We start from the raw sequence: 12,897 nt of genomic DNA on the forward strand, positions 1-12,897 counted from the left end.
CAGTACATCTAGTGGAAAGCAGCTACCACAGAGGTCTCATCCTTTTCTGCACTCTCTGGGAGATTAGGATTGTCAAATTGAACAGAAGAATCATAAAATAGTAGAGAATACAGTTAATTGGGAAGATTTATAGACTTGTTAGCTGGAATGTTTCTTAATTTAAAATGTCATGTATTCCCTGAAGGGAGACATTACTTCTAGTTGAAGCCTTAATTGGAATGGGCTAATTTTCAATGCTGGGACTACTACTACTACTGAAAAACCCTTTAATCTTGAACAGAGAGAGAGCTATTTAAATTTCACAAGCTGTAAAAGTGTCAGGAGCACCAGTTTTAGCTTTCTCTCCTGAGGCCACAGAGGAGACTAAAAGGTGAACAGCAGCACTAGGCAGTTGTGAGAAGATGTTTTCTTCAAATGGTTTTGCCTAGAGCTGACTTGAAAATGTCACAACTTTTTTTTCCCCTTTTCACTTACATGGTGATGCTCATGGTCTCATACTGGAATTGCTTTGAATAAGTGTATCTTGGTAGGTTGCAGTTCTAATGCTTACAGGCTGGGCAAAACTGAGATATCTTTCTGAAAATTGAATTGTCTACTTGTATGAAGAATAATCAGTAGTATTATTTTTTTTAAATGTTTTCAGATATCACCTAGGGTCAATGTCTGCAACCAGGTCATGCCGAGGGAAGTACTCTATATGACTTTAATGCCCTGCATTTGTTGTGATGGTATAATGTACTCTTGTCTCATATTTCTTCCAATACAATTTCAGATTCTTATGTTATCTAACTTATTTTAGGCACTTGTTCCTATCTGCTCTACTAGGAAAGAACAATATTTTTCATGTGTAAATAGATGTATGATCCTGAAGTGGAGAGTCTAAAGTAGAAGCATAGGTGCCACAGAGGAAAAAAAGAGGAATAATTGTCGCCCATTATGCAGAGATTTTCAGCTGCAGAGATTTTGCAAAAAGCATCTAAAGCGTCATGGTTTTGTTTTAGGTAGTCCTGCAAAGATCAGGGAGTTTGATCTTGATGGGTCTCTTCAAACTCAAGAGATTCTGTGATTGTGAGCTCAGGTGGAGTGTATGCTTCCCTGTGCCTCTCAACATTTTGGTGGGGTTGGTGTTTTAGGAGGAGTCTTTTGGAGATTTTATATTGCTTTGTTCTGGATGCACCTTATGAGGTGTCACTGAATTGTCTCAGTGATTTGCTCTCCCATGAGAATGAGTAGTCCTCGGATATTATTTCTCTTTCCTTTCTCCAGGAACAAATTATTGTTAATTGGTTAATTATTGTTAATTCCTACTCTCTCACTAGCATGGGAGGACACTAGTTTCTCTGTTTACTTCTTTGTTATAAAGCAATGAAACACAACTTTGGAGGTCTGAGTGCATGAGAATGTAAAGTGGCAGAAGATGTTCAGTCAAGTATCATAATCTTAAAAAATAACTTTTCATGACCTTCCTATGGCTTGGAGGTGCCAGACAGGGTTAAATGTGCTCCAGTCCTGCTAGCAGCTGCTGCCTGCCCAAAATGAGGGACCCAGGGAAGCTGTGACAAGCAGGGATCACTGGGGATGCAAAGGAGGATCTGGGATGGGAGCAAGGCAGAAAATGGTGTTGTGAGATTTCCATGGCAACAAGGTGTCTGACAATGGGTCATCTGTGACTCCAGTGCAGAAATAACTCCTCAAGCCTTCTGTAAATAAATAAGTGCCTGGAGCTTGATCCTTCACTGGTATAAGTTCAGACTTGTGTGGTTGCTTTTGATAGATGACTCATGCTGTGAACATATAGCTTGTGGAAAGAGAAAAAATAACTTAGAGTTCCCTGGTGCTTTTTTAATGCTTTTAGAAAGTCTGTCTCTTTTTAGTGTAGATTATTTTTTAAAAAATATAAGCATAGGTTCCTGAAAATATTATAATTTTTATAACAACAGTTTGGTTTATGATGTCTGCTAAGTCTTCTATGAAAATCATCCATAACTCTACAGTTCATAAGAGCAAAGGTAGAAGCTTATAAAGCCCAATGGTTTTGATTCAAAAATTCTGTCCTCTGGAGAACATTCCCAAAGTCAAATCCTATTTTGCATAATTTGTGATGCTTTAAAAACATCCTGGACTCCCCTGCTTAGAATTAGAATGAATGTGTTTGAGCTAACTGCTGTGTTTTGAAATAAAGCTAGAAAAATGACTATAAAGTGGTGTTGACAACCAAACCAAGCATAAAGCTATAAGTATCTGATAAAAAATAAAATGTCAGTGGTAAGACAAAAAGGAACAAATTCTATCTAGTTCTCTTTTCTGTACTAAGGCCTGACGTAGATTTTAACTAACTTGTGACACCATCTTTTCATGGCAAATGTTTCTGAAGGTTCCCAGTGTCATAAATAGTATCCATTAGCATCATCCCTTTGGTTTCCTTAGCAACTGAGACAATCAATTCTATGATAGTTTTATCTGCACAGAAAAGCACCAGCTGCCAGAGTTATGGACAGAAGTACATAAAGCAGGTAGGCTGGAATCTATTTGTCTACAGACAAGCTTTATTTCTTTCTCTGCTTCTTTCTGTTTTATGAATTGCAAGTCTTTAATCACAAATTAAGCACAAATCTCTTCAAACTGTGCTGTGCTTGTGTGTCAGTGATGGTTGATGCTGACTCTAAGGGATTCTCAAATCCATTCAGCTCAGCTGCAAGAAGCTTGATATTTTACCTTCACAGCCTGAAAACCTTCTTCGTTTTCATATTATGGATTGGGTGTGAATATATCACTTTTTTTTTCAAGTATTAATTAGAAAATTGCAACATTAAGGCCGTGCTGGGACTTGTTTCAGTGGGTAAAGGAAAGGGGCCTGGTTGCTGCTGCTGTTTTCTTCATTCCTTTCCAGTACAAAAGGGGTCACATGCAGTTGGTGTTTTCTGTCATTCAGATCCACTCTGAAGAAGAAATTCGAAAGCAAAAGGCATAAATTGTTCTGCAGACTCCACTTGTAAAGGATAATATGGCTGGGAGAGGTATTCCTTTAAAATATATATATTATAAATATTTTTATTTTCTGGAGTAGCTTCTTTAATGTCCTGCTGAAGCTTCAGTCCAACTCTGTATGATTCTGTCTGCAAAAAGGCTTTCTTCTGTTAATTTGCACTGCATTGTCAGTACCAAATATCAATAGGGAGGCAAATAGTGCTATGATTGTGAGTTATTGGAAAAACTCTATACTATTTACAGAAAAGGTAATTTTTTTCTCCTTCTTTAATTTTTCTTCATTTCTTCAGAGTCTGACAGCTGGATGTATTCTGAAGAAATACAGCACCTTAGATGAAAACATTACTGTGTCAACTGCTGTTCCTGAAACACAGACAAAAGTGCTGTCTTTTTACTTTTGTTCATTTAGATACTTCATTATTAAAAACAAAGTTAATATCAAGCCTCTTGAAGTAGGTGCAGAAGGTCCCTTTGGTTCCTGTGGGGACTTCCCAAGCTAACCATGAAACATAAAAATTTATTAAACAATAAATTCACTGCATGCCTACTTAGTTCTGATGACTGCTGTTCCTAAACTCCAACAGTTTCTGTATCAGTTCTACCAATGCCTAAGCCCACTGTCATGAGTAAGATTCCATGCAGGTTTCTGAGTTTAGTGTTGGAAAAAATCAGGTGGCCGAGTCAGGCTTGCTCACTGTCATGAGTACTGGGAATAGTGCTCACCCCCTGAAGTAATGGGACACAGTAGGATGACTCACTGGCTTTTTTGGGATTCTGCTTCCCCCCAGACACTTTGTGATTCAGTTCCTATAGTTGCCATGAAAGAGCTGTGACAAGTTCAGACAGATGGCCACAGAGAACTGTATTCCAACTTAACTGAGGCCATGAACTTTTTTAGAATGTAAGAATATCTTCATAGTTTCACTAATGTAGGGCTTGGAAGCTGCTCAGCAGTCTTCCAGCACCATTCCCTTTGTTCCAGTGGAACTTCAATGTGGCACTTGCCTGTTAGGATTCCAGTGAGGATATAAGCTCATTTGATCTGAGTGGAGGAGGAAAAAGTCATGGCCTCTTGGACATTTTGGAGTTGTTGCTCAATATCTCATGTGAGTGCTGACATTTGTCATCAGTTTTGGTTTGGCCATGGTGTAAGGTAGAAGTACTCAGTGTGCATGCAGATTTTTTTTCCCCCTCCCTGCATATAACAGATGAATTTGCATCTAGCTGTCATGACCACGTGTCCCTTTTGGGACTGTGTAAGCATTTTTCCCACACACACCTTCTTTTTTTCTTCATCTCCCACTTTTTTTTTAATCACCTTGATATTGTTGTCAGAACTCAGCACAACAGATCTGAGTTCACTTCTTCCTACTGGTCAGCACTGGGATGAGCAGCAGTCTCTCAGGGAATTGCATATTATGGATTTGATGTTTGTATGTTCAATGAACATGTTAAGTGCAATTGCAAACAGGTTAATAGTGTGGATTCTTGGCTGACAAATACAGGTATCCCCCTACTAATTACCATTCCCAGAATTAGATTTTTGGCTTTTGCAAAATCCCAGGATGCATTTGCAGATCTGATACTTAAAGCTGTTATTATTTACTCGATTCACAGTGTGTTTGGTGGGGGTGTGGAGAAAATGCAATTTCAACACTAAACTAAGTGGGGTATGAACACAGATATATAGGAACATTTGAAAATTTGTTCATGGACAAACTGCCAGGTACTTGAAAGACCCCAAATAATATTTGGCTCAGCCACTTTCTGAGCAGTCTCTCAAAATTCAGGGAAACTGCCAAAACCTAATAATTATTTTGAGATGAGATGTCCTTATCTCCATGAGCTTTAACCAAAACATGGTAGCCACCACTGACACTTTGGGTTTCTGCACTGTCCCTCTTCCATGGTGACAGGGAAGTGCAGATTGTAAACAGTTGATGGAACAAGGTAATATTGATGAAAGCAGTCAATATATGTTTTCACTGGGCATACAGATACCATAATGATGGTACTGTTCAATGGTTGGCCTAAAAAATTGTTAGGTATGACTTAAAACAGGTCTTGAGCTTCAGTGCAATCCATATGCTCAGTTAATACTTTTTAATTTTTTTTCACCCTCTAATGCAAGTAGAGGGTGAAAGTGTGAGCAGCATAGGAGCAAGCAAGTCATTCTCTATTGACCAAGTGACTTGGGAATGTGTGTGTATATCTTTGTGAAAATAAAGGCTACAGAAAGAACTTACAACCAAATCAATTGAACTAATTTTTTTTTCTTCATTCTTTTCAAGAAGTGGTTCATGAATCAACTATTGCAATACTCAGGACTTCTGATAATTAGGACAACCACATAACATGGGAGTTCTGCTGTGTTTAGATAGCTACTGACCTGGAAAAGAATTCAAAGGATCCAAGCAGAAATGAAGTTTAATGGACCCTCAGGGCAGGAGAAAGAGGAGAATTTCCAGAAATGCTTGTGAAAACACCCAGGACAATTTCAAATGTGATGGTCCCAAGTCAAAAGCACTTTTGGAAAACAGGAGGAAAAATTTCTGCTGAAGAATTGATTGAACTCTTTGACTTTCATAATTAATGCTTGAAAACATCTTCTCTGTAGAAGCTTTGTACAATATTTTATTGCCCTACATTATAAATATTTATTATATAAACAACTACATACCACATAAAATCAGGGCATATGCAGTAAACCATTTTTCAGGTGGTTTTCCCTCAAGGAAATAAAATGAAATAATATTATAACACATAAATATTACTAAGGATATGTTAGGTGTGCAAGGCCTTCAAGAATTGAAAGTACATTTTCAAAATGAAATCTTTACCCAGCAAATTAATCTGCAAGCACAGTTACATTTGCTGTAACTAAAATGCTGTGTGAAAGCATCCTATTTAGAAATACTGCATCAAGAGATTTCATTGGCATTTCAGAAACAGGAGGAATGTTGTTATTAGGTTTCATGTCTTTTTCCACTCCACCAGCCTTTGTAAGCTACTTTGTATGACACTACTTGTGTCAAACACCTCAATATAGATTTGGTATTAAAGCAACATCAGCCTAAGTGCTTTCAGCAGTCATCCTTATCGTGAGAGGATCTGTTAACTATCCCGTGAAATGGGCTTGTTGGAAGCCAACAGCCTGGAATAGGGAATGAATTACTTGCCTACCATCAGCCCTCCTTTGACAGTGTACTCAGACTGAGTTCTAGTCTGGCAAAGTGTGATAGAAATATACAGCTTGCTCATGTAAAAGTGTTCACAGCCACTCTTCTATGCAAACAGCTCTGGTGGGGAACAGCAGAGCAATGATCCTGCAAACAGCTCTTTTCTTGTAAGGCATCTCCCATGTTCATCTAGAAAACAGTTTCACTAAAAAAAGTTTAAAAAGTGAAGGTTCTGCTAACTCTATCCTTGCAGCTCTGTGGTTAATTCATTTCTGATTTGGAAATAGGTTAGTAGAAGTGGCAGTGGCGGATTGCCCTCCTATCACTGCAACAGAAGTTAAAATTGGATGATGCCCCATATACTGCAAGCTAGGTAGTCTTCTGCTAAAGAGAAAACAGGATACTTTAAATTAGTGTTTTGTCCCTTGAAATCTGCATGCCGTATTAACAGGGTGATTTCATTGCCATCTATACACCACCAGCCTGGTCTGGAGTTGATTACTCATTTGACTGGCTATTTGACTGGCAGGAACTGAGCAGGGAGACTTTCCTTATATAATATTGGAAAAAAAGATTAAATTGGTGAAGCATTCAGGCTGCTAATCCAATACTTAGTCATTGCAAGAATCATCTGTTTTGGTTCCAGAGACCCTGGTTTCCTATGATACTGCTGAATTTAGCATTCAGCTTAATTCCATTTTCATTCACCTTCAGCCCCCAGTGAAATATCATTGCCCACCTACAGGTTAATTTGACAGCATGAAACAGCAAAATGATCCCTTTTCAGAGTAAGTATTTTAATTTTAGATTGCTAATAACCATAGCACAGTCATGATGTGGTGATGTGGAAGTGCCTGTGGTCTCAGCAAGACACAGAAGCCATCAGTGTTTTATGAGTTTATCAGAGTGCTAACCTTTCCATAGGAATTTCCTGCTCCCTTCTTAGAGTGGGATTTCAAAGAAGACAGGTACTAATATTCAGAAACAGCCTGAGAATGAAATGTTCTTTCTTGGGCTGTACCAGGGTTCATTCATGCTTGTGAACATCAGGGGCTTGGTTTGCAGAGTAACTTGAATGAAATGAGGCTTTTCCCAACAGAGCTTCCCAACAGTCCTTTCTGAAATAAATGGAGTGGCTGATGGCTCTCAGAGCTGCAGATGGTACAGAGATACAGTGCTTTAGCTAATGCAGTGATGGGGCTTGCCTTTTTTTTCTACCACAGATTATCATCACACTGAAGTATTTTGCCAAGAAATACTTAACAAGTTTCACAAACACTGTTTAATCTCCCCACCTTTCTAAAGAAGCTTATATTTGTTGTGGCTGTAAAGAGTGGCACTTGAACTGGCTGATGTGCATGGATGTTTTTGACTAACAGAAGAAACTTTTTTTTATTGACCATTCTTCTTTAGCTTTCTCCACCACAGAACCTAAGATGTGTCTACATGGAAACTTTCTGTGAATGTAATATGCACTTGTAGAAAAAGGAACTGGTAGCCACCTCTTGGCAATTGCCTTTTTTAGTGTTGAATTAATTATCTAACCTCAAGTCAATATCAGAGCATTTTTCAAGAGTATTAAACCTTGCGTTGCAAGCAGTTGCATAAGTGCGCCCTTGGAAAAACAACATCTGTTGCCCTTTGTTTTGTTGCCTGTACATCTGTAGCACCCAAGAGGCAAAGGTGTCTCCTGAGGGCCATCTGACAATGCACTATCACAGGCATGCACAAACATGACACCCTCGCTGTGCATTTCCTCATGGCGTTAGACACAACACTAGAGCCTGAAGAATGAAGACACTTCTAATAAAATAAAGTCTCTTTTTTTGGTCAGAGATGTGGGAGATGATGTGTACACTTCTGTTAACTTTTATTCTTGATACAGAGCTTTGTATTATTTATGTAAAACCTAGAAAACTCAGTTCCTAAAGGCTCTGATTCCACTGCACGACGAATTTGAGTTACAGTTGGCTTCCATATAGTTCCTGCATGTATTGCCTCTGTTTGTGCATTTGACATCAGGTTGGTAGCCAGGAAATCAAAACAAGATAAAATACAACCTGGTAGGTCGTACAGGAAGTGCCTCAGTGTATGGGAGGGCCAAACCATATCCTGTTGGACAACACTGTATTTCATTGTGAATCTCTTTCCCCACCTCGAATTTGAGGTTAAGAGGACTGGTCTCTTTTGTGAAGTACTGATTAATATCTGCTAATGAAAGAAATAGGATAACACATAGGCTGCTATAAACTTAGGAGTGAAATTGTGCCTCACATTAGAAGTGTTTCTGTTGACTTACTTGCCCAAGTATACCAGTTGGTTCTGCTGAGGCATAAGCATCTTTCAAGGAATAGATATGATAGATCATTAATTGCAAAATTGAATGTCCCTGTTCAAACTTTTTTTTCCATTAGCCAAGCACCTAGTAAACAACCAAAATGTGTTCGTGAACAAATGAGTTCTTGGAAATTTTCATGTTGCAGTCAATGGATCTGTACTTTATTTCAGAAAGGAACAGCAAATTGCATCTCCTGAGGCTGGAAAAAAAAAAAGCAGAAAAAAACCCTCTTTAATTGTTTGTTTGGTGTTGGGCTTCAGTCTTTTTTCATGGTGCAAAAAATGCGCCTAAATATTCTTTAGGAAAATTTTTACTTTGTGTCAGAATAAACAGAATCTTGATCTCCTATATATTTGTGGTGGTTTTATTTTTATTTATTTGTGGGTTTCCTGTCTGTACTTGGAGGCTTTTTGGTTTGTTTGTTTTATTTTTTAAAGCATACAAGAATTGGAGTAAATGATATTTTAATGCACAGAAAACGGAATTTTAAATACTAGGTTGTCATAAACAAATAATATCAAAGAGGAGTCCTCATGTTTCCATCAGAAATCTTGACTGACCTAAGCCCTTATTTCTTTAGAGATGTTGGAAATTAAGTTATAATTAAGCACTCATAATGTTATGCCTGTGAATTGTATCTGATGGAATAATTTACAGGTGAACAGTCTTTTAGTAAAAATAGCTACAGAGAATTGTAGTTAGAGTAGCTGAGAGGTAAGAATTTTTTTCTACTAGAGCTGTTAGGGACAAAAAGAAATCAGATTAAACATGCTTATAATAAGACTTTCATCAGTGTTTTTATAAAGCTACAGCAAGCAATGCAAGTGTGACACAAAATCACAGCCATTTCAGGTTGCTTATGCAGGAGCTCTGAGCAAATGCAAACTTGGAATGCTTTTTATCAGGGCTTATTAGAGGTTAATTAATGTTAAAGTAGATGGATGACTTGTTTTTCTTTTGTAGGTTAAAGAAGCACAAATACTGACTTAGGTCTTATTGCAATGTTAGGGTTTTGGGTAGCATTGCTGATCTGTTTTTGTGTACCAAGTATTATTGTTTTCACGCATTTCCAAGGAAAGATTTGATCTACAAGTGATGTTTGGAGGATATGTAAATTCTGATGTCCTTAATGACACTTGTTTAGCTCTGTTCATTCTTTCTGCATTCCACCAGCCTCTGTTTCAATATAGTATTTTAATATATAGTGGGTAACCCCCCTACCTCTGCCTCATCTAACCACAATCTGAACTGCACTTTAATCACTCAATGCCTGATAAAACTTGACAGTATGTTGGAAAGTTTTTCTTTGAGTTTTCATGTTATTACTTAGTAAAGTGTTCAATTCTCTTTGCTGCTAAGCAATGGTAATAGTAGAAGACTTAAAGTTAAGAAACTACTCCAATTATTTTTGGAGCATTCTGGGTCCATTATATATAGAGGATATAAGATTGTTAGATTCTTTATAGCATAATATCTTTTCCCATCAGAAGCTCTGGAAAATAGGATAGTTCTGGCAGTGCACATCTTGCACTGAGAAACTGTGAGGATATAGAAAAGAATTGTTCAGAAAATGGTACCTAATTTTAAAAAATGTAATATTTTTCCCCTAGGCGCTTGTAATGGTATCTCCAGGAACCAGATTTTTTTCTTAACCATTTTTTCCCCTATTCTTTCTCTACTTTGATGTTTTTTGCTAGTGTTGTTTTAGACAAAGTTCTCAGTCATAAACAAGTCACTTTTTTAATGTAGTTTTGCTATTTAGGTTTCCAAAAGTGATTCATTTTTTGTCAAGACCCCAAATATTCTCCCTATGTCAGAGGGCTTGCACCCTAGATGTTTCACTTTTTGGGTTTTTTTTTTTTTTTTGGTTTTTTTTTTTTTTTTTTTTTTTTGTTTGTTTCCTGTTTTTGATTTTTGGTGTTTTTTTTTTTTTTTTTTTTTTTTTTGTGGTTTTGGTTTTGGTCTTTTGCTTGGTTTTTAGTGTTTTTTTGCAGTTTTTTGAGAGGCTGGAGAAGGGGGAGGAATTTCATTAAGCTCTCTCTTCAGATAAATCAGGGAAAAAGAGACAATCTTGTAATGTTGCCCCATAAAATGGGATCTGGATGTTCTAACTCATTTTGAACCCTTAATTAGCAGTAATTTGATGAGGATTAGTTGCCATAAACAGACTTTAGGATTTTCTTATTTATCTTTTCTTTGGGTGGTATCTTTTCAAACATTATAGCCAGAACTGACTGATTAAATGAACCCAGTTGTCCCAAACATTTGGTCCCATCCTAATCTATGACCAACATTACACTAACAAAAGCATAATTAATTTTGGTTTCTATCTCTTTGGAATAAGGGATAAAATATTCTCATGGCCATTTAGTAAATGGCAGGACAAAGATAGTAACATAAATGTAGTAGCAGCAGCACAAATATAGTGATAACTGTGGTGTGTGGGAGACCCTGAATGGGAAGAGGATACCACTGAAGAGGTATATCTTGGCTTAAATCAGGTGTCTACATGTTTGGTTCACAATGACCAGACTCTTGGTTTACTTTCTGGGTTTTGGATGTCTTATTAGATAGCATGCATTAATCCTTTCTATTCAAGTGTGAAATGTTTGTGGTTTTCTTTCTTGGTGTGTATTGTTTCTGGGGTTTTTTTGGTTGCTGTTTTTGGTTTGGTTTGTAGTTTTTTGTTTGTTTGTTTTTGGTTTTTCTTTTTTTTTTTTTTTTTTTTTTCTTTTTGGTGTGTGGTTGTTTTGCCTTTTTTTTTTTTTCCTTAGGAGAATTTTTTCCTTGGCACCTAATTCTTCAAAGATTCTGCCTATTCCAGCTAAGAGGGTAAAAATGTTATGGGCTGGGGTGCTACTCTTAAAAAGTATTTTTAGGCTTCTGGCATGGAAACAGTTAATTATTCAAAGCCAGAATTTCACTGAAGAAATTCAGATAGAATATTTTATTTACTAACCCAGATTTCCGCAGCTCTAACTTTTTGGAGTTAAAGTAAGAAACTGGGGAAAAATGAGAAGCCAGGGTTTGAGATCATTGCAACGCAATGATAGTGCAAGATCATCCTTGTTACCTTATTTTTATTGTGCTGGGAACAATCTGTTCAGTTATCAGCATCAGGTTGGCTGTGATCTGTCATTAAAGTAAAATTGGTACAGCTGATAGGACACCTCTGTGCTTCAGAGTTAGAGACATGCACAGCTTAGTGCTGAGCATCCACTGGTCTGCTTTTGTGAGCTGAGCTGGAAATTCTGCCCCTTGCTCTTCTGTGTCCTGTAGAACAACTTGCTCCCAGAGTACCCCCAAAGACAGGGCTTTGTGGTGCAGCAAAATTAATCTAAATGCAATTTAGAAAAAAAAAACAAAAACCCAAAAAACAACAACAACAAAAAAAAAACCTGAAAGAAAACATAGTTTCTTGTTTTTAGTTTTTTTTTTTTTTGGTTGATGTTTTTTTGTTTTGGTTTTTTTTTTTTTTTTAATACAAAACAGGCTGCAGTAAGCCTGCTAAACCAGAGAAAACTTAGATTTGTATGCATGAGCAGTATCTGCCATTTAGCTTCCAGCCTGTAGAAAGGAGATAATGAGAATCCGTGGCCAAGGGGGAGGATGGGAGAGCAAGGCCCCTTTTCATGGCTTAATGCTACTAGACTGTCAGGTAGAGGTAAAAAAAAATTGCAGCTTATCTTCTTATCTTGGTGCTTTCTCCATCCTCTGTCTCTTAGCAGCTCTGACACATCATGCTCCAAGAAGGTCACAAACTGAGGAACTGGCCTTGGAGCAGGGCTTTGTTTTTGGGGGCTCTTTATTATTATTTTTATTATTTTCACAATGCCAATTTTATCCTCATACAATTCTTGCATGATTTAGGGGTGTGTGTGTATCAGAACTGTATGATAAAGTGCAGGCTGTGGGACTACATGATGGTTGTCTTCCTGGTAGCAAACTTTGTCAGGGAGAGTTCCAATACACATGTGGATATGTTGTCGTTTAGGAATGGTATTGCCTAAATTAGTGTTCCCACTGAAACCATTCCAAATTACACACTGGCTGCTCATGCCCCACTTCCTTTCCCTCCTCTCTCTGGCAGAAAAGGTAAAAATCATGAGTTGCTGTAAGAACAATTTACTGGAAGCAGCAATGAGATAAAAAACCAAACAGGAACAGCGACAATATTAGTGACCTAAGTGTACAAAATGCAAATTTTGTACTCACCACAATGCCATGCAGAGCCTGACAATTCCTGACTGCTTCCATGTACCCTCACCTGTGTTCCCAGAAAATGATGTGAGATGGTGTTGAAAACCACTGGTTCTTACCACCCTCCTGGCTACTGCAAAAACTAATGGTCCTGGCTGGAACCAGGACAGGATATTATTTTTCTGCAAATAG

At 37.6% G+C, this 12,897-nt stretch overlaps 1 protein-coding gene across 40 annotated transcripts in view; it reads left to right on the forward strand.

The window, feature by feature from the left end:
- The first annotated feature begins 2,388 nt into the window (after positions 1 to 2,388).
- The window catches only part of LOC113460896 (uncharacterized), a 237,018-nt gene continuing 226,509 nt past the window's right edge, over positions 2,389 to 12,897 (forward strand). For 31 of the 40 annotated variants that reach the window (XR_012580788.1, XR_012580777.1, XR_012580789.1 and 28 more), the window contains exon 1: positions 2,389 to 2,513. Coding sequence is in view for 1 of the 40 variants with exons in the window: in XM_074542671.1 (XP_074398772.1) it covers positions 3,005 to 3,017 (13 nt within the window). In the remaining 39 variants the exon portion in view is untranslated. Of the gene's footprint in view, positions 2,514 to 2,932; positions 3,018 to 12,897 lie in introns of all 40 variants that reach the window. The other 9 variants (XM_074542616.1, XM_074542638.1, XM_074542633.1 and 6 more) reach the window with 3 other exon arrangements.

The sequence above is a fragment of the Zonotrichia albicollis genome, chromosome 1 (genome assembly GCF_047830755.1).
Source record: "Zonotrichia albicollis isolate bZonAlb1 chromosome 1, bZonAlb1.hap1, whole genome shotgun sequence".
NCBI lineage: Eukaryota > Metazoa > Chordata > Aves > Passeriformes > Passerellidae > Zonotrichia > Zonotrichia albicollis.